Raw genomic sequence first — 24,343 nt, forward strand, 5'->3', positions numbered from 1 at the left:
CTGCCAACCACAAACCCCAAACCTAGCTTACTGAACCCCAAACCAGTCCTGATTTCTGTTTCTCTTTTTTTAGATATGTTTATTTTTTTTTTTTTATTACTCAAATGAATTTATCACATCTGTAAGTTGTATAATGATCATAACAATCTGATTTCACAGGATTTCCTGATTTCTGTTTCTCTTGAAAAAAGCCAAGATCTGGGCCCAGAGGCTCCTGAAACAATACTCACCACAGCTGAAGGGCAGTCACTGCGCCAGGAGGCTGCCTTTGGAAGTGGAGGAGGGCACCAAGATGAGTAGGAACATAGTCTGCAGGGTCCAAGTTCAGGGCCAGGTAGATAACATCACAAACACAGGTGAGGAAGGCCAGAGGTTTGAGAGGATGACAAGGATAGCTAAGAAAGGAGGCGGGCTCCCACTCCAGCCTGGAGCTGGGGCGGGTGGAGAGTAGATTAAAGAAAGCTTCCCAGAGAAGGTACATAGAAAGTAGGCCTCAAAGGATGCAGTGGATTGTTTTCCCATAATGAAAAATAGTTTTATTTCACATTTATGATTATAAAAATAATACATAGAAATTCCAAGCAACATAAAGTGGTATAAAAATGTTAAATAATGCAAAATTCCATCCCTAGAGGCAACCAGTTAACAATTTGATCAACATCCTCATATACAATTTTATAAAAATGTAGACCATTCTGTGCAAGTAATTCTATAACCTATTTTCACTCAATGTTTTTTTGTCAATGAATATATAGCTATATATCATGTTTAAAGACTGCATAACATCTAATTGTGTTATGTACCATAATTCATTTAATCCCTTCCTGCTGTCCTTTTATTTATTTATTTTTTGTCTTTTTAGGGCTGCACCCATGGTATATGAAGGTTCCTAGGCTAGGGGTTGAATCAGAGCTGTAGCCACCGGCCTACGCCAGAGCCACTGCAACGCAGGATCTGAGCCACGTCTGTGACCTACACCACAGCTCATGGCAACACTGGATCCTTAACCCACTGAGCGACGCCAGGGATCAAACCTGCATCCTCATGGATGCTAGTCAGGTTTGTTTCCACTGCGCCATGATGGAAACGCCCCTGCTGTCCATTTAGATTGGTTTCGAATTTTATAATTATAAACAATGCTCTGATGGGCCTCTTTGCAAAGTCATGTTCATGGACTTGGTTCTAGAAGGGTCTATGGGGCTCTCCGGTGGATGTTCTGACACATCAACCAATGCCAACCATCTCTTTACTTCCACTCTCCTCCACAACAGTGAAGCCTGCCTGTTCCAGAAAGGGGTGATTGTACAAGTGAGGAGAGGGATGAGGGCTGAGCTAGGGTGTCTCAGGTACAAAGCCCACCATTAAGGCTTCTGAGGCCACACAGCAGGGAGGAAGGAAGGACACGTGTGGAGCCAATTTCTCTGAGGTGAGTGTGCTGTTGTGGAGGAAAGAGAAGCAGGGAGAGGCAGATGGGTCCTCTCACGGACCAAAAAGGCTCCAGGGCCCACACCTGCGGATTGTTCCACAGCTATCTACTTGGCACCTATTTTAAGCCCAGATCGTTTCAGGGGCCACAGGGTTATAAAGGTGTTCTACTTTGGAGTTGACAGTCTTAAATTTTTTTAATGCCTGAAATTGCTTTTTGTGCTTTGTCCCTGCTTCCTCTCCTCCTGTTCCTTGTAGCAGTTGAGCTCTTATTGATACTCTAAGGCCCAGGCCAGCTATTACAGGATTTTTAACTTTTGGCAGAGAAAACCCACATTAAACCACACAACTGGTGTCACAAGACATTGGCAGACAATGTCGCATCAGCCCTGGGGCCAGAAGACAGGGCTGAGTTCTAGTCCACTGGAACTCCTGAGCTCAGGCCTGACTTCCCCAGTGTGGAGCCGAGAACCTCAGCCAGGGACTCTGCAGACAGAGCCCAGTTCAGGCAGGTGCCAGCTGTGGCAAAGCTGCGTCCTTCCTTGTTCCAGGAGGGATCTCCTCCTTTTCCCCTTCTCTCCCCACACCCCCCACCTACAACCCAGGCTCCTAGGAAGTGATGGGAAAAAAACCCCCACCACCTCAGGGCCAGTTCCTGGCCCCATCTTTAGATCCCACTAGCTTCTCACTTCTTAAAAAATTTGAGGTGCACAGGAATTCTTTATTTTCTTTGGGGTTCTCCAGTTACAGGTGCATTCAGATGAAAATTGTCTGGAAAGAGCTCGGTGTTACAAACATCCATGTGTAAGTGACATGTCTTATCATTGCTACTTTTCTCATTTGTTCTGACACTGAATACTCATCCTGAATGTTGGGGTCCCTTCAGTTCTAAGCCCTCATCTTCAGGATGCTGGAGCCCAGAGATTCATCAAGGAAATAACCCGAGGGGAAGGAGGGGAGATGCAGGCTCATCTCCACACCTCTTTTCTTACCAAGCAGGGGACCTTTACTCTCCGCCCCCACCCCTATCTTTCCTCCTAACCCAGCAGTGAGGCTCCCCACTCAGTGCGCTTGCATCTGCTCCCCTTCTTGCCTGTGAATTTTAACATGCTAGCTCTGACCCACCTTTTACATAAAACACAGCCTGCTTTCACTCTATCTCCCTCACCTCTCAGCACAGTCCCCCCTTCCCATTCAGGGAAGCCTCTTCTGTGACAGTCAGCACTTGCTGTCCCTACTGCTTCTCTGCCCAACTGTTCCACACCTACTTGGCCTCCTGTACTACCTACGTCATGAAGGGCTTCACCGTCTACTCTGAAATCCAGTCTACTCAGAAGCTTGTGGGTCATGCCAGCTATGGCCCTCTCCCTCTGCCTCTTCGGCCTCTCATCAGCCACCAGACCCCGGTGGCTCTGCTTCCCTCCTCCCTGTCTCCCTGAGCTCCATTCCCATCACTACTGCCCTCCTCCACACTCTGGCTGGCTCTCCTTGCCGCCAGCCTCATACCTTCTGATACGTCGACATCACAGATATGACCACGTTTTCTTTCCTGCTCGAGTCTCTTCTGGAGCTCCCCACACTTGCAGGGTAGTGTTCAAAGTGTTCCCCAGGTCACAGGCTCTGCGTGACCCAGCTCCTGCTCATCACTCCCCATGGGTCACCCACTGCCACCACATAGGGAGGCAGAGTGGTCCCAGAGGAAAAAGCAAACCCCTCCTCACCTTTAAGACACAGTTCAAGCATCCCTTTCTGCAATTTCTTCCTCGCGAGTCCCCAGGTGGAATGACTCCTCTTTTGTGGCGCTATTCCCCCGGATGGGCCTCTGGCTCAGTACGCTTGCTGAACCTGCTACTGGCCTTCCTAACTTCCAGGTCTGCAAGCTCTGCACAGAAATGCACAAGCCCTGAAGACAGCTGTCCCTGTTAGCCTCGGGATACAGGAGGCTGAGGAGGAAGTTCTGAAAGTAGAGTGCATCCTAAGGAAATAACAACAGTCTTACATCAAGATGATCACTGGATGGAACATAACAAAACAAGGAGAAAGTTTTAAAATTAATTTTTTTTTGGAGAAGAGGGTTAACAAACACGGAAAAGGGAGAAGAAGAGAATAAACCCTATGGGGCTAGACTGGAAATACCAGTGTGAATTCATGATTTTTAATATCTGATTCCTTCTTATAACATCTATCTCCATCTCTCTTGACATTTCCATATATATATATCTTTAGCAATATCTATTTCCTTGCTCTGTCTGCCAAGAGCCTAGAAGCAATAATACTCCAGCAGCAATGGGCACACTCAGCACCCAGATCTTGGTTTCTAAATATCCTTCTCCATTCAAAGGAATCAAGATTCCCTAGAAAGGAGTTCCCATTGTGGCACAGTGGAAATGAATCTGACTAGGAACCATGAGGTTGCAGGTTCGATTTCTGGCCTCGCTCAGTGGATTAAGGATCTGGTGTTGCCGTGAGCTGTGGTGTGGGTCACAGACACGGCTCAGATCTGGCATTGCTGTGGCTGTGGTGTAGGCTGGCAGCTGTAGCTCTGATTGGACCCCTAGCCTGGGAACCTCCAGAGAGTAACAAAGTGTTTAAAAAAAAAAAAAAAAAAAAGAAGGGGAAATGTTAAACATACATAGGAGCCTGCTAGAAATCTGGAATGGTTTAAGAATCAAAACAAATCAAAGCAATAGCTTGTGGCCTTGAGTAAAATAGGAATCCATTTGTCCATATTGATAAACAAGTAGATTAGTAAATAGGGAGGAGGGATGCTTCTCTTTAGAAGTAGAATGCCAATCAGTAAATGTAGAAGGAAACACAGAGTTAGAAAATCACAATGGATGAGGAACAAAATACTTACATGATATCAGAGTATCTGGCAGACATCAATTTAACTAAGTGATCAGAGTTAACATCAGCATTAATGGGACCAACTAACATTACATGCTGACTTAGTATGCACTGAGGACGCATCACTTCTGTGATGTTCCTGCCCACGTGCAAAACCCTAAGCAAGCCTTGTGGAACCATGAGACCAATCCAAATTAAGGTACATTCTACAAAACACCTGGTGTACTCTTCAAAAATGCCAAAGTGATGGAAGGCAGGGAAAGGTTTAGAAACTCTTCTGGATTAAAAGAGACATACGTAATCAGGCATCACAATGAAATGTAACACATGATTCTGCACCAGGAAAGGGGTATCACTATAAAGTTACTGGGACAATCTACAAAATATTAGAGCAGGGTTACACTTCCTGATTTTGATAAGTATGCTTATGGTTTTAAGTTATGAGAAAAGGTCCAGTTTTTTGTTTGTTTGTTTTTGCTTTTTAGGGCCGCACCAGCGGCATATGGAGGTTTCTAGGCTAGGGGTCTAACTGGAGCTATAGCCACCAGCCTACACCACAGCCACAGCAAGGCCAGATCTGAGCTGCGTCTGTGACCTACCCCACAGCTCACTCATGGCAATGCTGGATCCTTAACTGGATCCTTAACCTGAACAAGGCCAGAGATTGAACCCATGTCCTCATGGACACTAGTCATGTTCCTTACCACTGAGCCATGACTCAAACTCCAAAATGTCCCTATTCTTAAGGAATGCATACTGAACTTTTGGGACTAAAGGGCATAATGTCTGCAACTTACTCTCAAATGATTTAGAAAATACAACATGTAGATATAGACATAGCAAATCATAAGTCATAAAGTAAATGTAAAGTAAATGGGATAAAATGAAACACTCGGTAAATGTGGGTAAAAGATATATGAGAATTCTCTATGATATTTCTGTAAATTTAAAATTGTAGTAAAATTTTAAAAGTTACCAAACAAACCAGGAATCCAACAACAAGGGATGAGTCAGAATTATGGTACAGTCACTCTCTGAAAGCCTTAAAATTACCCAGCCTTATAAATATAGTCTGTGAGAATACATAACAAAATAGAAAAAAAATGCTTATAACTTATACAGTGTTGAATTATAAAAGCAGGATACCAAGTATTCTATATGTATATTATTACAACTCTGCAAAGCAAGCATATAAGACTGGAAGGATAAAATCAAAGGTGGTAATAAGGATATTAGGATATTAGAGGGAGTTCAGTGGCTTTTTCCAAAAACAAAACAAAACAAAAAACCAACATGTTGAAAAAAACACTTGCCAGCACAGGCATGTCAGGCACTTGCCATCAGACTGGTATACTGGAAACCAGGGCTGTTTACCATCTCCTCTTGCCTCAGGCTGTCCCTCCCCAACCTTAAGCCCCAACCAGAGAGAAATGACAGAGAAGGCCTGCAGTGCCTCAGCAGGGCATCTCTGGGGGTGGTGGGCTAGGGGTGGCGAGGTTCCCGGGGCAGGCAGTTTGCCAGCCCAGCCCCACAGAGCAGCTCCATAGTGTGCTCCAACCAGCGAGCCTAGGCAGCTGGGGACGCAGCTGAGGGGAAGCCCAGCAATGGCACATCTGAGACTGGGCCGCCCTGGCCAGGCTGCACAGAGACCCCTTTGAGTGCTCTCAGCATGCGCTGATGACACTTGGGCCTTTTGCTGGCATGTGCTCCTGGGCATGGATAATAAAGCTTCCTGGAACTCAGAAGGTTTAGGAACTCTTGGGTGACTTAATCTAGGGGCTGAGTGCCTGGTTCTGCTGTCTATGGGGATAAAGCTTTAAGTCTTTATCAGTCCCTTACCCTTTTACCACAAACCAGTCTACCGAGGACGTGTTTGGATGGGCAGCAAAAAGAAGTTCGGAACACAAGGCTTTGCTATCAGAAGGCAAGACTCTGAGAGGCCTGGGCAGCTAAGGGAAACAAGGCAGGAATAAAAGAGTCGGCCTCCTTTGCAGGAGAATTGGTTTTGCTGCTCTTATTGTAAGAAATGTCTTTAAAACTCCTTCCCTCAAGAAGTAGGAATAAGAGTTAACCAGATCAAGAGACCCTCAGAACAGGTAGCTGAGGTAGAGAAAAAGAAACTCCAGTTCCACAGAGAAGCAGCAGCCAAAGCTTCTTTGTGATCTCCTGTGGAGAGGAACTTACTATACCTGGCAACACCCTGGCAACTTCTTGGTTAGGAGTATTCCAGACCTGCTTCCCAACTGCTCCCCAGCCTAAAGCAAAAAGCACCACCATTCTGAGTCATGTGACCTGATTTTAAAGTATTTTATTACATAATCTTTTCATGGCACCGTCAGGAGTAACAGAAAACGTTATTCCCAGTTCACTAACCACATCCTGAAAAATATACATTTGTATTTATATATTTATATCAATACTCCACCCCATCCCATAATTCCACCACCTATTATAGGTCTTTTGCTTAAAGCAAGAAACTATTCTCTCAGGTAAGAAAATATATATGGAAGCTAACTGAAGTGATGTTAGAGTGGCTGGGGACAGTTTGGTCATGGGGCAGGGAGGAAGGGGTGAGGTCCAGGCTAGGCAGGATGCACACTGGGGTCCAGCAGAGGTGGAGGAGGACAGTGTATAAAAAGGCAGCGTCAGGCAGGTGGGCTCTGGTGTCCTCAGTCCGTTAGGAGATGGCCTTTGCCTCAGGAAGGAAGGCTTCCCAGTACTTTGCCAGCTGCAAAGAAGTGGGGACAGTAAGCAGGTGCCCCTGTCTAGTGGCAGAGCCACGGCACTGCCCCAGTGTCTCAGCCACCCAAAGGGAGGCCTGAGCCGAGGCCAAGCTCAGGAGTGGCTGGGCTGAGAGTGCACCTTGGGACAGCCTGGCCAGCTGGCCACACTGCCCCTTCTGCTCTGGATTCAGGAAAGCATCAAGTACAAGGGCAGTATCTAAGGACAGTCCAGGAAGTACCCCTGTGGGGGTCACAGCTGGGCTCCATTCAGTTAGCTCACAGTGGGGGCCACTGTTTCACGTCCTGACTGGGGCCTCAGCCTCAAAAGGGTGAGATGGTATCTCGGGGTTAGAGGAAGGGGAGAGTTGGGGTTTGTCCCTAAAAACTAACACACGGCAGGATTAGGGCAAGACCCTATTGGATGCTCCATGTTAGAGCAACAGGACCTACTTTCAGTTACTGATTAAGCAGGGCCCAACCCCTCTGTAGCAGGGCCAGACCATCCTGTCACCAAAGCCACAAGCAGACAGCTGGCCTTCGGAGCAGGCAGGAAAGGATAAAAGCCACGCATAAGCTACATACCTGCTGCTGTGAATACAGGAGTGTTTCAAGGTACTTGATCACGTGGTTTTTGAAGTCCTTGGATTTCTCTTTCTAAAGGAGACAGGATTCTACACTGACCATCCAGACAGTTGTTCCTTTGCCTCTTGATAGGACGGTGATGTATTTTGCTGACCAAGGCTGAACACAGCCTCGGAAAGCAGAGGCAGCCACTGGAGTAGCTATAATTTTCGGCCACAGAGCTTCTGCCAAGGCCTTGCAAGGCTTTCTTGAATGGTGGCGGGGTGAGGAAGGGGAGGACAAAGGACAGGGGACTAGAGGATTTATGACAGCAGCAAGCTTTTCGATGTGTCTAATTGCCCTGGTCCAGCAACAAGTGTAAGACAGTCACTTTGCCTCAGGAACAAATGAACAAACACTCACCCACACAAACACATAGGGCACACCTGTTCACAAACTGCCAAGTCACTAGCACTGCCATCTGTCTCCCTACTCAGTAGAGACTTGGACAAAACCAACAACACTACTAAACAAGGTACTGTACCCTGGCGAGAACTAGGATCTGCTATCTCACCTCAAACCGTATCACTTCTTTTCGGACCACAGTTGAAATCCTTTCAAAGTCCCTTTCATACTGGGTCACCCGAGACTCCCACTGGGAAGAAAGAGGAAAGAAAGGATCACAATATATTACATATTACTACTAAGTCTTTACCTCTGAAAAGCAATTCTCTGAGACCTCGATTGGTCATTTGTCTGTCTATCCCTCTGGGTTAAGATCAGATACACAGAGACTCAGTATGGGAGCCAGAGCCCAGCAGAAGGCCACCTTTGGGCTGGCTGGGAAAGAAATGCCATGTGCCCCAGGCCAAGCCTGGCTCCTAAGAAAAGCTCCAGCATCCCAGAGGCTCTGATTTAGGTACTTGTCAGCAAGGCTGGGAGCCCCAGAGAAGTGACTTTAGTTCTCACCAGGGAGGCATATCAATGACCCAGCCAGGACCGCTCCTGCAGAGATTCTGATTGGGCAAGTCTGGGTGGTACTGGAAAGCAGAAGGAGGGCCCAGGTCTCAAGGCCAGCCTGGACTCATTCTCAGAGGCTTCCCATCCCTTAGACTCTCCTGCCTGCCATGGGGTTCTCAGCATCTTCCAGAAGCCAGCAGAACACCCTTGCTGTGCTGCGGTGGGGACCTCACCTCTATGATCTCGTCCTTGGCCTGCTGCAGCTTGTCAGGCTTGTTGGCCCACAGCAGCCGAGCCTCGGCCTCCCGCTTCTTCTGCAGTGTGGCTTGAGCGTCCTGCCAACGCTGCCACGTCTTCATGCGCTGGTCAAAGGCGGCCTGTGGGGGTGGAGGTTGGGGAAGAGCACAACCAGCCCTTCAGGAGCTCTGCTGGCTGTGCCTCGGGGGCTCTCCCAGCAGCTCTTCCCAGCTAGGGAAGGACAGAGCAAGGGCAGGTTCTGCAGCCACGTGTTAGTGCCCAGCTGGAAGTTTAACACCAAAAAGCACAAGCTTGGATAAGATTTCTCTCTAAGGGTCCAGTGAGCCAGCGCCATGCTGCTTCATGCTACTCCCAAGGCTGGATGGCTGGGGGCCCAGCAGGTGGCCTGATGCCAGTGCCCGGTATTATGGCTTCTGAACTGTCTCCCTCTGGAGACTCCCTCAGTCAGTTCGAGAGTCTACATACTTGCCCCGAGTGCTTACTGTGTCTCAGAATACAACGAGGAAAGAAACACTCAGGCCTGCTTTCATGGAGCTTATAATCTAACAGGAAGGGTTAACAGGATATATTATTGCCAACAAGTAATTCTAGGTATGCAGAGTACAGAGAAATCAAGCAGGGCACAGGGTACTGGAAAAACACTGGGGACCTAGCTTAGCCTGGGAGATGTATCAGGGAAGGCCAACCTAAGGAAGCAATCAGGGTTAGCTTAACAGATCTTCAAATAAACACTTATTTGAGGCACCAAGAGGACACACTACCTTCATCTCCTCCGTACACTCAACTGCTCTAGGCTACCAAGGTCCCCAAGCTGCTCTCCAAAGGCCACTTGCTGGTGTTCCCTGTTTCCAGTTCAGGGATCACAATCAGCATTTCCAGAGGACAGCTGCATGGCATAACCAAACCATCTTGCACCCCCACTGGCTTTGTAGGCTTCAAGGGGTAGCCCCCTAGCTTGTTCTCTTGCTCCCCTTCCCTACAGGAGTTGCTGGATGTTCTCTAGGCCTCCTAGCGCAGGCCTTTGGCAAGACTTGAACCTTAGGGTGGGAAATGATGCCAAGTGTACCTTTCCCTGCATTGTCACTGCTGCTCATCTGCAATTTCTCAACAGCTCGATGTCAAAAGATAAGGTAAAAGGTGACCTCATGTCCAAGCCTAACCCCCTGGGCTCACTGTGGTACAGCTGCAGGTTCAGGGAAGAGCAGAAAAGAAACACTTGCTCATCTGTCCAATTCCACTGCCAGCACACGATCACGAGACGCGCAGGTGTGGGGTCTCTGAGAAAAGACCAGCTCGCGGTTCTGTGCTCTAATGTGTGTTGCCCCAGCTGGGCCTCCCTCCCCCCTGTCCACATGGGCCCACCTGGCCTAAGGGTCATATCCTAGTCTGAGCCCTCCTGAGACCCCAGACAATACTGCTCTCTGAAAGCTTCCCCAGAGAGAACCCTTTCCTGGGATGGCTCCTGAGTCTAAGTAGTCTGACCAGTTCTAAGAATTCCAAAGCAGGTTATTTTTCAGCCTCTTATCACTATGGAGTTAGCAGCAAACCAAACAGCAAAGGGAGAGGACAATGAGCAATCTCACAGGCTATATTAAGCAATCCTACCACGGAGGAAATGAGAGCCCTGGGAGCAGCTCAGCTCTTGACAATACAGGAGCTCTCTGCGGGGAAACAGTTGGGGATGGGGAGTGGGAGAGGCTCGTACACCCTGGTCCCGACCCAGATCGGGCAGACTCAGGTCCTTTTAGGGCAGGCGCCAGGTTCCCTCTTGGCTCTTTCCTCTGTCTCAGGGAGGATGTGCCAAAGCTAGCATCACTGCCCAGTGAAGCTTCCATGGCCACTCTGAGAGGTCAGGGGAAGCCAGAGGGCCCTGGTCACCAAAAGAGAAGGTGGTGCTCAACCTGAGTTGCAGGTTGCAGTGTTGGTACCAGTGTGGTCAGCACAGCACACAGAGGGCTCTGGTGACAAGCTCTCAGCTCCCTGGCCACACTCCTCCATGCAACGCCAAGCCGGTTCCATGTAGTTACCTGACTGCCCACACTGGAGGGACAAGTGGAAGCCAGCAAGAGCTCTTACCAGGGCAAAGCATCCGCTTACTGTTAAGGAGGCAAAGACCAAAGGACTGAGGAAGTCACTGCTCCATGGGGTCAAGAGAGCAGGTCTCTAATAAACCTTGCTTGAAGAAAGGAGCATAGAGGGTGCTGTCCAGCTTCAACAACAAAGAGGGGGGCTACGTGGAAATTTGAGAGTGGTCTTTTGTCCAAATTCTTTTAAAAACTAGCTGTGGACCTAAAAATGACTCAGTGATAACTAAGAGTTTAATGGACTTTTGGGGGCACAGGATACCTTCTCTTTTGAGAGTAGAAAAATTATACCTATTTCAAGCTATAATGGATGAAAACGTCTTGGGAAGGGGATGGGCAAAGGAGAAGACAAATTAAGTCGAGTGGAGGAGAAAGAGGAAAGGAAAGAGAGGCTTACGCGGACTATGGCCAGGAGGCGAATGTAGTCACTTAGGAGCTCGGCAAGGAGGAAGAAGTCGTTGTTGGCCTGTTCCTGGTGGAGCTGCTCAATCTTCTCTTCCACCTCAGCCAGCTGGGAGAGTGCCCGTGACAAGGCTGTGTTGTCCTCAGAGCTCCCGAGCATGGCAAGACTCTTTGCAAACTGGGCTGTGTTCAGCGCTAGCTCTGGAAGGAGGAAGATGGCAGAGGCCTCTGATCGCCCGAGGAAAAAGGACAAGTCGGCTGGCATTGCATGGATGTCTGTCTGAGCCATGCTGGCCCCCTGTCTGGCAAACGTGGGTTCTGCAACCTAGTCACTCACCCCACAGCCAACTGTATTCAGAAAGTGAGGGAATGCAGCTGGTCATGTGAGTGGGGAGCGGCATGTGCTGTCCTGTTCCCCTAGGTTAGGCCTACTCGGAAGCAGCTCCAATATTCCTGGAGAACCAGGGGCCAGTCACAATAAACCGACCAAAGGAATGATTCTGATTTTACATTACAGCTCATGTTAAGAGGCCTGTCTACACAAGAGACTAAGTATATGTGCACACCACAGGCTTGCATGCACTACTAGAACAGGATTTTTTTCTGAAGAGCCAGGTATTTTAAGCTTTGCAGGCCACATATGGTCTCGCTTCCTCCCCTGCCCCTCAATCCCCAATCTCTTTAAAAATATGAAAATCATTCCTAGCTCTCAGCAACAGGCCCAGAGCCAAGTCAGGCCCATGGGCTGGGTCTTATTTTGCTGGCCTCATTCAAATGACTTTCTGCCTGTTTAAATTTCCAGTTGCCAGCATGTTCAAGTCAGAGAAGAAAAGCATTCAAACTCAGCAAATTTTACTGGTTGTTAAGCAAATCCCATCAATGAAAGGTGAAGAAGGGTTAGGAGACATAGGTGGTTTCCCTGCATTTACATATTGCCTGTTGGACCATGTAGCTAAAGCTATATCATTTTGGATAAAAGCTACCAACTCAAATCATCCCAACAGAAGCCCGTAACTGGGATGGCTTCCCTGCACCCCTTCCAGATAAGGAGAACAACGCCTCAGTGGTGGAGTCTTGTTTCCTGCCAGGAGAGGCAGGGCGTACCGTTTTGATCAGAACATCAAGGGCCAGATGGGCTGAGAATTTCAACTTGAATGGCTGAGAGGCTTGGGAACAGCATGCCCTCCCAGCTCCAGCTTACTGGAGACACCAGGTTCCCCAGCTCCAAGTGCATTTCAGAGGTTGTTACCTTTTCTGTGGTTGACTAGAGTTTCTACAACGGCATGCAGTTTGCGTAAGCGCTGCTCCTCACATTCTACCTCCTGGAGCTTCTCCTCAAACCACTGAAACACACAAGCCCAGAGCTTTAAAGGAGGCTACTCATACAGGTGTAGAGCACAGTCTTTCCTCAGCGGTTTTTTCTTTTTCTTTTTCTAAGAAACGGACTGATTTTTAAAACAAAGTCTCTAATCTCAGAAATTTCAGGACTCCCCAAAGCTTCTGACCCATTAGCCTGAGGAGGTAGGGGAAGCTGAGAGGCGCAGGGCTACTCACAATGTCTGATTCATTCATCTTGATGGTCATTTTGCTGACCGCATCTGTGGCTTTGTTGAACATCTTGAGGAGACCAGCGCCACTCAACGTCTGGGTACCCACGGCGCGTGGCAGCTACAAGACCAAGAAGGCGGGGGTGGCAAGTTATCTGCTGCCCCTATTTTAGGTTCAGAAGAATTAGTATCCATCAGATGGCATGCCCAAAACTTGCCAAACAAATTATTTGAACTGTAGTTTTTTATTTTCAAAGGCAGACAAAACTATAACTAGCATGTACAGAGGGGAAAAAAAAAAAAATCAAAGGACAAGGTTAAATAGAATCAGCAACATTTTCAGCTTTTGATATTGTGTGTGGAAAGAAAGCAGAGTGTATTATGTGTCCAGGTGACCTCATTGAGATTGTGTGCCCATCCAGGCATGAACTGCTTAAATATCAAACATGCTTTGTTAAAAGGAAAAAGTTCTTTTGGATTAGCATACTCTGCACACAGCTGGCCTTAACATCATGAGACACTTTGAAGTGTTTGAAATTCTATTCAGATTTTCCTCAGTGAACAAAGGTCCACGGACAGGAGCATAATTTATTCAGACTGAAGCTACTTTTAGGGACAATCTAGTTAAGTCGAGCACGCCAAATATTCAGGAACGATTTGACTGGTTTAGTCTTCCCACTTCTTTCCTAAGGCATAAAAGGGGTGCTGAAGACTCCATAGCATATATAGTAGACCATGCGGAACAATTAGATTTTAGTACCCAGAACTCTTGGGACAGTGGTTCTCAACTGAGGGCCATTTGCCCTCTAGGGAACATTTGGCCATGCCTGCAGATAAATTTTGGTTCTTAAACTAGGGGTAGTGGTGGGGGTGGGGCAGATGTCTATTGGCATCTAGGGGGTAGAGGCCAGGGATGCTGTTAAGCCTACAATGCACAGGACAGCCCCCCAACAGAGTGTCAACAGTGCCACTATAGACAAACCCTGTTCTAGGGGTACCAAGTGAGGATGAGGGCATGAAAGGGAAGAATGGATTTAGAAATCCCAGAGGAGAAATGAAAAGATTTGAAGCATTAAACAGGGAATTTTTAATTAAAAAAGTTCATGGAGGAGGTTGGGGGGAGAGGAACCCACATATTTTCTTCATTAGTGTAACACGATACGTAAATTGAAAACAAAGTTAAAAATAAAAACAAAATGAGAAGTTCCCGTGTGGCACAGCAGAAACAAATACGACTAGGAACCTCGCGGTTGTGGGTTCGACCCCTGGCCTTGCTCAGTGGGTTAAAGATCTGGCGTTGCCGTGAGCTGTGGTTTAAGTTAAAGACGCGGCTCAGATCTGGCGTTGCTGTGGCTGTAGCCTAGGCCGGCAGCTGTAGCTCCAATTCGACCCCTAGCCTGGAAATCTCCATATGCTTCAGGTGTGGCCCTAAAAAAGATAAATAAATAAAAATAAATAAATAAATACCAAATGACAGTCCTACCCTATCACTTATTTCCTTCTAGTTTTCTTTCCTATGAGATACATTTTTTATTCCAGCATTTCTCTTGATCCTTAATGATTAAGGTATTTCTACAGCTGTATTTCTATGCTATTTCATGTTTTACTTTTTGTAATTCGTTTAATACCTGCTTCCAATGAATTTCTGTATACTTTCTGTTTATGATGAAAATTAAGAATTTGTTGTATTGATATATTTTTCTTAATTCTTCTTAGCAAATGAGCTGTCTCTAGTTTTTTAACAATCATGAATAGCCTATGCTTAGCTTGTTGAAAACATCTTCTGCTTGAATCAATGCTTCTGCTACATGGCATTTCTGTGGTCTGTGGTAACTGGTTTTGAACCAACACCCCTCAGCTCCTGGCACAAAATAAGCATACAAACTGAGCCAAGTAGTAACCTATGAAAGACATACCAAGGACTTTTCAAACAGATCACTGCTGATGCAGTAAAACAAACTAGGTTGTAGTGTGACTTCCACAACCAGTTACTTTTGACTGCAAGCAGAGCTTCTTTTATTTCAAAGGCTGAGAGATATCTGCCATGTTTTGGGGGCTTACAAACTAGGGTTTAGTCCAAGCCGAGGCTACACGTGTGTGCTCAGCTATTTGTTGAATGAACTAGTTTCAATTCACAGGGGCAAATGTGAATTATGAATTTCAGTTTGTACAATACTAACCTCCTCTTTTTCCAAGAACTCCCTGACATCAGGGTCCTGTACCATGGTAGGATGATTCACAATCCTCTGAAGGTACCTACAGGGGAAGTAATTATCTGGTTAGTCGACCTGGACTCACAAGGTTTGGGAGTCATACAGTGCTGGCAGGGGTATAATGTCTTTCATTACTTTAAAAAGTCCACAGATAAGGCACTTAAGTATGACTCTGTTTGTAAGAACATACAAGTTCATGCCCTTCACATTTCCAAAAAGGGAAGAAAAATAACGGCTCAGGAAGAGACCATTTGTATTCGACTGGTGAAGAAGGAGAATGTGATTTCTGTTCACTCAGGACAGGGAAAGAAAAGAAACTTAGGAAAGGTCAGGAGCTGGGACTCTTTACTCACTCAAGTGTCAACACTACTAACTCCAGCAAAGGTCTTACAAAGAAGACTCAGTTTTAGCTTCTCACTTGTCTTCAAGGCATTCTAGAAAATACCTGTATAGTACTTACCTTTCTAGGGCAGCCCTCCGTTTTTCAAGAAACTCTGCAGAAGAAGAATCTTCCTTCCCAACTTTTACTTTCGTCATTCCTGGAATGGAATTTAAAAAGCAAAAAACCCCCCATAAATCATCATGAAAAGGATAAATTATAAAAAAGTCCATAGGAGGAAAGGCAATGAGGACAGCACTATAAAATGCAACCAAAGGCCCCTCCTATGTCATGAGCAGGCATGAACAAAAGGTTCTTTACATGACAATCATATTTTCAAATGAGTCACAAAGTGTTGAAAGTTCTAAACTCTGGGACTTGCAGAGCATATGTTTTCTAAAAGAGGGCCACAGGACTGAATATAAATTAGTAGACATCAACTAATGGGAATGGCGGGGGTTCTTCATCCCCATCACTTCTCCCCATCCAATTAGTACATTTCAATCTGGAGGGAACAGCAATCATTTAAGACTCCTGGATACCAACATAAATACACACACACCCCTGTGGAAGCTAAAACCAGAATCTCCCACTGCACCCAAGGAAAGGGATCATGTCAAAACATGCCATTTCTCTAGCCCTTACGTGATTTATAGGAAAATGATGGAAATACTTCTTTTCTAATTGCAGGATTGTACACTGTTATTAGAAGTAGTCTCATATACTAAATAAAAAGTATATTGTAGAAAGAAGGAAAGGGAAAAAATCCAGGCCCAATTAAAGACTACAGACTTACCTATTAGGCTTTTCTCTGGTGGAGGAGGGACAATAAAGCCATTCTGGGAGTGTTTCTCTGAAAGCTTCTCGTAAAGACCCAGAAAGTCACTAAATCTTCTTTTCACTGAAAACTGTTTACTTCTGAACATTGGTAAGCTCGTCTTGGGGAAAGAAAAAACAGAAGGCACTTTCATTTCAAATAGGGGGTGAATGAGTATCTTGAAAGTCATGGCTGACATTGAGGGAATCTTTTCCCAATTCCCTGTCCTTTAGCCACTTGGTAAATAACTTTCTCCAAGGCTGAGATTCCTTTTTTTTTTTTTTTTTTTTTTTGTCTTTTCTAGTGCTGCACCCGCAACGTATGGAGGCTCCCAGGCTAGGAGTCTAATCGGAGCTGTAGCCACCAGCCTGCGCCAGAGCCACAGCAATGAAGGATCTGAGCTGTGTCTGCGATTTACACCATAGCTCAAGGCAATGCCAGAGCCTTCACCCACTGAGCAAGGCCAGGGATCAAACCTGCAACCTCATGGTTCCTGGTCGGATTTGTTAACCACTGAGCCACGACAGGAACCCCAAGGCTGAGATTTAAAAAAAAATTTTTTTTTTCAGCTATAATCCCCTCTAACTGTCTGGGAGTCTAAGAAGCCCTTCTTGGAATAATGATTTTAAATGCATAAAATTCAGTTTCATGCACAGTTAAGAGCCCTTGCTCTAAGGAAAGAGATGTTGCCATCTAGTTTAAAGCTGGAAATCTATGGCCATCTATAACCCATCCATTGTGCAGTGACTTATTATAGGTGCTGGAATTAAAGTAACCAAACTAAAGAAAAGACTATACAGCACTCCTAAGGGGGAGGATCAGATGAAATGTCTACACTGTAGACGCTTTAACCTGTGCAGTATCATAAGATCCAGCACACAGGAGGCAGGCCAACAAGTAGATAATATAAAGGAAACTTCTAGTAAAAAAGACTAGGCCTACATCATATTGAGAGATCATTTACTCACCAGAGAGGCAAAATTGTTAGCCTTGCCAATTGTTAGCAAAGAAGTGTGTCAATGGGAACTTTTACAAAAAGTACAAAGACTTTACAAAATAGTTTGTAATTCCTTTTCTTCAATATTTGCACCACCTGTGACCCAGGGGAACTACTCTTGGTTATATACACTAAAGAAAACTCTTCTACGTGCCCATCAGGAGATGTGTCCAAGAATGTTCATAGCTCTTAATTACAAAAGCTGGAAACATGCCAAATATTCACAACAGGAAGGTAGATAGATAATACGCTGTAATCACATACTGGGCTAACCACAGCTACACACAAACATGGATGGTTCTGAGGAACAACGCTAGTACAGAAAGCACTATTTTTAGCATGATACCATTTTTATGAAACTCAAAAAAAAAAAAAAAAAGCAAAACAGCATACTGTTTAGAGATACTTATGTGAGGACTTTTTATAAGGGAAATGAGAGACATCTCAGGAGCGTATTCACCTCTAAGGTGTGAGGCAGGGTTTAGAACATGGAGAAACATGTAGGTGGATTCTATGGTACTCGTCTTAAGACTGGTGATAGGTTTGGGGCTTCATTTTTTTATGCTTCATAACCTGCATACAACATTACCTAAGTTTTGTATGCATTAATATATAAAAAAGGAAGACCAGACCCGAGGGGCAAAAGGGTAGGGAAAGCATTAAAAGAAGCTCCACACAGGAAATTGGAGAAGAAATGATGTTTTTTAAACAGGTGATATAGTTTGGGGAGATCCGCCAAACTAGCTCTAAGCCACATAGCTCCTAAGAGGGATGGGACTATATCAGATACACCACATATCTTAATAAAACTTACAAAGTTTCACACTGAAGTGTTAGCTCTCTGGGAGGAAAGTGGAAAGGCTCAGATGAAATTACCAAGGGAATGCAGACGTGTTCCATCTTGAGTAAACTTGAAGGAAGATGTTGGCAAAGAAACTAAAGAAATACCCAGAAATAATCTGAGTGATGATCTTCTTGGTATAAGCACCCAAGTCTATTAAGGTGGCCATCAGCAGGGTCACCTGGACTCACCTGTGTTGTAACTTTGTAGGCCACATAGGCATTCATACCATCCCCTATGAGAGAACAAGAAAGCAGGAAAGGATTATTCTACAATCAAAGCAGGGCTAATCTTGCTAACCTTTTTTTTTTTTGCTTTTTTTTTTTTTTTTTTGTCTTTTTTGTTGTTGTTGTTGTTGTTGCTATTTCTTGGGCCACTCCCGAGGCATATGGAGGTTCCCAGGCTAGGGGTCGAATCGGAGCTACAGCCACCAGCCTACGCCAGAGCCACAGCAACACGGGATCCGAGCCGCCGCGTCTGCAACCTACACCACAGCTCACGGCAACACCGGATCGTTAACCCACTGAGCAAGGGCAGGGACCGAACCTGCAACCTCATGGTTCCTAGTCGGATTCGTTAACCACTGCGCCACGACGGGAACTCCTTTTTTTTTTAGGGCTGCACCCACAGCATAAGGAGTTTCCCAGGCTAGGGGTCCAATTAGAGGCACAGCTGCCAGCTATAGCCATAGCAACGCCAGACCTGAGCCACGTCTATGACCCATACCACAGCCCACGGCAACACCGGATCCTTAACCCACTGAGCAAAGTCAGGGATTGAACCCTCAACCTCATAATTCCTAGTTGGATTTGTTTCCGCTGTGCCACAACGGGAACTCCTAATCTTGCTAACGTTTAACCAGGAATCATAAGCCAGCCACAGGAGCCATGTATAAGAAGGGATACTTGTTTCATCTCCAAGCCATGTACACGATCCTATAATCCAGTTCCTACTGTGCCTCAGGGCTTCTGTGGCACATTTCATGCCCCCATGGATGCTGGCTGGGCCCCAATTTGAGTTAGACAAGAGAGTCAGTCCCCTGTGTTCCAAAGCTAGGCTCCATTTATACCCTCCACAAAGCAGCACTGGATAGTGACAATCCATTGGTTGTTCAAGTGCCAATATTTGGGCTGGTTATACACATCTGTCTAAATCCAAACAATTCTCTTCCTGTATACAGCAGGAGGAGGAGAAGGAAGCAAATGATGTAAAAGGAAACAAGTAGTTCTACCCTAAGCTAGCTCTGGGCTTGGTTTGCTCTTTTAGAAATACTGTCCCTGCCCCTCCATTGGTGCTGGGGGGACACTGACCCCTCTCATCTAGCATGTTCAGGCAGAGCAAAGGGCCTGGCAAGAAGACACTTAAGCTGCCTGATGTCACACAAATCTCTCTTTCCTGAAGGAATTATTTTCCTGAAAAAGCCTTTGACTGAAATAATTTGGGATTCAAGAAATTGTTTTTCTCTTTGGTAGTGTCCTGACCTTGACCACTTAGGGACATAAAGGCACTATTGACTCACTGAGCAGTGAAAAGACACACATTGGACTCAGGACAGACACAGCTCCAGTGCTGGGTTCTGGTGCTTTGGGTTGCTTTTGTCCCCTTCCTTCCCATGCCTTGATTCTTCCCCACAGCAATCAGAAAAACCTAGGTCAACAATTAACTAGCTGTGTAAGCCTCTCAACTGGTCCTGGGGTGAGGGCTCAGGGGAAGGTGCAGTTCTAGATCTGCAAGGTCATATATTAGAACCTGGTTTCACCGAGACAGCTGAGAATAACTGCATTTTTTTTTGGGGGGGGGGCACCCTGCGACACATGGAAGTTCCTGGGCCAGGGATCAGATCTGAACCGCAGTCATGACCTACGCCCACAGCTGTGGCAACACCAGACCCCTAACCCACTGTGCCGGGCCAGGGATAGAACCTGCATCCCAAGGCTGCAGAAATGCCACTGATCCCACTGTGCCACAGGAGGAACTCCAAGAATAACTGCTTTTATAAAGTACACAGGGAAGCTGGAGAGCGTACAGGGAGAGGGCTTGCTTTCTCTAGCTCTCCAAGCCCTACCAGAAAAGCAATATATAAAACAGAAATCACAAGCTAAGCTTTAGAAATTACTTTATATTGATAACTACCATTAGTTCTCTTTTAAACCACTTATACTACATTGCCTACTACTACTAAGGATCTTACCATTGGTAAAAGAAAAAAAAATCTGCATTTACTTTATAGAAAAAGTATTTAAAATTTCATTCACAGGTGGACAGTCATGGTCAAATGTCTAGAAGGTCAATCCCATAATTTAGTGCCTCAAGGGATGACTTAAGTGCAAACATACATAAAACACAGTAGTGATGTAGGATCTTCGGACATTTTCCTTGCTTACCACTGCTTTTACTGAGGCAATGTGTGAGAAAAGGGACATACTTGCATGTCCAGAGCTTATAAATTACGGAAAATGTTCTAGAAATGCAGTAGTTTTAAATTTATGTTAATTTCCTTAATAATTTCAGAAAGCAGGAAATGACCTATGCCAATTACCAAGGCTCTCAAAAGCAATATCCTGGTAGAAGTGAGATTCTAATTTATTTAGATATGTGTGGGAATGAGAAGCGCATGTTGAATAAACAGTCTACACAAACAGAAGGTGCTGTTATAAGGATCAGGCCTTGAATATGAAAATGCTTTAAGTAGCTGGTTTCTTGGCATCAACATGACTCACAGTATAGCCATGGCACAAGGGGACAAAGGCTTAAGCCCCAAAGTGATTTGTGTTTAAATAAATCTGATCCACGGATGTTTAAATTACTGTTATGGGTCAAATTATGTCTCCTTAAAAAAGATATGCTGAAAGTCCTAACTTTAGAATGTGATGTTATTTGAAAATGGGGTCTCTACAGAAGTAATCAAGAGAAAATGAGGTCAGTAGGGTGGGCCATAATTCAGGATGACTGATGTTCATATAAAGAAGAGAAATTTGGACAGAGACAGACACACATAAAGGGAAAATGATGTGCCAATGAAGGCAGAGATCAGAGTGATGCATCTGTGAGCCAAGGAATGCCTGAGCTACAAGAGAGGCAGGGAACAGTCCTTTGCTGGTGCCTTTTGAGGGAGCATGGCCTCGCCAATACCGTGATTTCAGACTTTCAGCCTCCAGGAGAGAATAAACTTCTGCTGTTTTAAGCTGCTCCATTTATGGTACTTTGTCACAGAAGTCCTAGGAAACTAACACAGTTCCTTCCTCTCCTGGTACAAACATCAGGATTTTTAAATGTTAAAACAATTAGTACTATTTACTTATAATTTATTTTAGTCTACCCAAGATTTAAGGCAGCTAATAAGTAGCCTAAAATCAATGTGCTTGTAGAATATTCATAAATATTAGACAGGCAAGAGAGACCCCTAAACATGTAATCCAAAGTTCTGGTCCAAGCTCTACCACGGACCATGTGTTCTGACTTGTCAGGAGAGCTACATTTCATTTATTGGTTCTCAATTTCCTCTATCACTGGTTGGATAAGCGAATTGTATAAGATGTTCATAAACATCCTAGGAAAGGTAAAACTCCACAGTTTAATAGCAAACCATTTTGGCATACAGTCTCATTAGATTTTCTAAAACTTGTTCCTATTTCACAACAGATGGAATTGGAAATCACACTTTTCCTCTTAATCATATAAACATCGCCCCTATTTAACAGGAGGAAAAAGCTCCGTGCAGCCTCTTCTGCCAGGGACTAAATCTGGAACATGCAAAGTCCAGGCCTGTTGCTCTCTGCTCTCTTAAAGGTCTCACAAGCTTGGGACAAGGAAGGCTGTCCTGAAAATCCACATTCCGGCCAAAGTTAAGTACTGTGCTTTTTGAAAATCTAATTTCAACATGATTAAAATTCAGCTTGGGTCCTTTAATCTTTACCTATGAAAGAGAGATGCAGACTTATCCATTTTATTAAGACTATTAAGGATACATGATAAATTATATACAAGAAGTACAAATTTCTTGAGGGAAAAATAAAGCCAGCATGCCAAATTTTAGAACATTGTTTTTAGGGAGTAAAATGGTTTCAACAACTCTGTGGGAGAAGGCAATGTTTGAGTTTTTAAAGGAGTTCCCCGGTGGCCTAGTGGGTTAAGGATTTGGCACTGTCACTACTGTGGCGTGGATTTGATCCCTGGCCTGGGAACTTTTGCATCCTATGGGAGTGGTCAAAAAAAATTAAGGAAAATAAAAAGGGATTCTCCTCCTACTTGATTTTCTAATTTTTCTTCCTAAAGCCAAGAAAGCCTAAAGAAGCACTAGTAACTGCTGTTTCTGGCCTTGGAAGACTAGCAGGGGGCATAGTTTCACAGGAAAGCTAATAATGAAGTACTTCACGCTAGCTAGGTTCAGCTCTGGAGGTAACCATTTAGAGACGAGCTAAGCATGTCTTCCACAGCCACATCCTAACATCACGAGGAGTCCCAGGTACACTCACCTATTTTCTCAGGATCAGTTATGCCGACTGTCAAATCAAACTGGTCTTCCTGTTCTTCTTCCTCTAGCTTTTAAAGAGAAGACAAATCATGAGAGTTAACACCGCCAAAAAGGCTATTAGTTTTACTCTTGTTATTACCATTGTAACAATATACTATCATCAAGATATATCCTTTTATTTTTTTATTTTTTATTTATTTATTTTTTTTGTCGTTTTGCTATTTCTTTGGGCCCCTCCCGCGGCATATGGAGGTTCCCAGGCGAGGGATCGAATCGGAGCTGTAGCCACCAGCCTACGCCAGAGCCACAGCAACGCTGGATCCGAGCTGCGTCTGCAATCTACACCACAGCTCACAGCAACGCCGGATCGTTAACCCACTGAGCAAGGGCAGGGACCGAACCCGCAACCTCATGGTTCCTAGCCGGATTCGTTAACCACTGCGCCACGACGGGAACTAAGATATATCCTTTTACACATCAGTGTTTGTCTATTACTAATGATCCCAATGAGGTAACTTCCACAATTTTAAATTGGTATCTGCTCAAAGGTCTTTGTTACATCTATTCTCTTAAAACCTTACTTTGATCATAATGACTAATTACTAGGTTTGGAAAGATTTGCCTTAGGCTAGGAGGGAAGGAGAAGAGAGTGACTATATTCTTTTTTTTTGCTTTTTAAGGTCGAACCCACAGCATATGGAAGTTCCCAGGCTAGGGGTCTAATTGGAGCTTCAGCTACTGGCCTACACCACAGCTCACAGCAACACCAGATTCTTAACCCGCTGAGCAAGGCCAGGGATTGAACCTGCTACCTTACGGTTCCTAGTTGGATTCGTTTCTGCTGCACCATGACAGGAACTCCATGGCTATTACTCTTGAATATGGGAGATTCAGACACTAAATATTACTGGCCATTGAAAGCCTCTGTGCTATCCTCCTGGTAATAGATACTCTCCCCAGGAAAAAGTATCTATTGGATTCTGGCTCTCCATTAAGCATAAAGGTCTTCTTCAAGAGTCATAAATATTATCTCAAGGTTCAAACTCAACTGAACTTCAGACTGGTGGCACAGCCCTAAACATCCAAAAGAAGACCAATGGCACACATTCTCACCTCCTCATAGCTTGGCTGGAGCTTAGAAGAATTTGTGGCTTCCTGTGGAGGAAGAGAAATGAGCGTTTTGGCTGGCAGCTTCTTCTGATTATTTTGTGTGCTGTCCAAGGATAGCTCCACTGTGGCATCTAAAAATAGTTGATATTTTATAATGAAGGAAGAGTCATAAAAACTAGAAAAAAATGGACCTAATAGATCAACATAGTAACACTTGGGGAAAGGCATTGTTTGCCACATCTGAGGATGACACTGTTGCTTTATGACAGTTTAAGAATTGTTCACAATTCTAGCTTTAGATCATCTGGCAAAGATTAAGTTATGTTTAATATATGCTGTCCAACGGGGATAAAAAGACATGTGTAGTATCTGAAAAGTCTTCTAATCAAAATAGTTTTTAAAAAATGTGCTTAAGTGTTGCCTTTGTCTATCTGGGAAAAATCTCAGTTGAATAGAACAACTCATTCCCTAAGTGTTCCAGAGAGGGGACTTTTAAAAGAGCATTATGTACCATTTTTAGGCATTAATATTTCTTGGGCAAATAATAGGATGCGCTTTCAGCTTGCAGCAATGGAGCTATAAGTTCAAAACCAAAACAGCTCAGATTTTTTTCTTTTTAATAGGGAAAAAACCTAAATATCTATTTTGACTTGGCCAAACTTGGTATTCAGTTTTAACCTAATGGAATGTAAAGAAAGCTGTTTT

General features: G+C 44.9%; 1 protein-coding gene and 1 long non-coding RNA gene across 2 annotated transcripts in view; both read right to left on the minus strand.

Annotated features, from left to right (window-relative positions):
* Positions 1-510: 510 nt before the first annotated feature.
* LOC146406318 (uncharacterized) lies at positions 511-6,529 on the minus strand. Its single transcript, XR_014809914.1, has 2 exons — positions 6,462-6,529; positions 511-3,400 (listed from the first exon to the last, which is right to left on the minus strand). It is a non-coding gene; the product is annotated as an uncharacterized LOC146406318 (long non-coding RNA).
* Positions 6,530-6,565: 36 nt separating this feature from the next.
* SNX1 (sorting nexin 1) overlaps positions 6,566-24,343 on the minus strand; it is a 40,056-nt gene continuing 22,278 nt past the window's right edge. The window contains exons 3-15 of the mRNA XM_021093910.2: positions 23,642-23,769; positions 22,530-22,596; positions 18,246-18,289; positions 16,196-16,337; positions 15,481-15,559; positions 14,988-15,063; positions 12,815-12,928; positions 12,510-12,603; positions 11,256-11,461; positions 8,750-8,893; positions 8,131-8,211; positions 7,578-7,649; positions 6,566-7,000 (exon numbers count right to left, since the gene is read on the minus strand). Coding sequence (XP_020949569.1) covers positions 6,950-7,000; positions 7,578-7,649; positions 8,131-8,211; positions 8,750-8,893; positions 11,256-11,461; positions 12,510-12,603; positions 12,815-12,928; positions 14,988-15,063; positions 15,481-15,559; positions 16,196-16,337; positions 18,246-18,289; positions 22,530-22,596; positions 23,642-23,769 — 1,298 coding nt within the window. The 3' untranslated portion in view covers positions 6,566-6,949. The remainder of the gene's footprint in view (positions 7,001-7,577; positions 7,650-8,130; positions 8,212-8,749; positions 8,894-11,255; positions 11,462-12,509; positions 12,604-12,814; positions 12,929-14,987; positions 15,064-15,480; positions 15,560-16,195; positions 16,338-18,245; positions 18,290-22,529; positions 22,597-23,641; positions 23,770-24,343) is intronic.

The sequence above is a fragment of the Sus scrofa genome, chromosome 1 (assembly GCF_054392235.1).
Source record: "Sus scrofa isolate SSC_HxYL_T2T_F1_AM1 chromosome 1, Sscrofa_HxYL_maternal_Yorkshire_Landrace_v2.0, whole genome shotgun sequence".
Classification (NCBI taxonomy): domain Eukaryota; kingdom Metazoa; phylum Chordata; class Mammalia; order Artiodactyla; family Suidae; genus Sus; species Sus scrofa.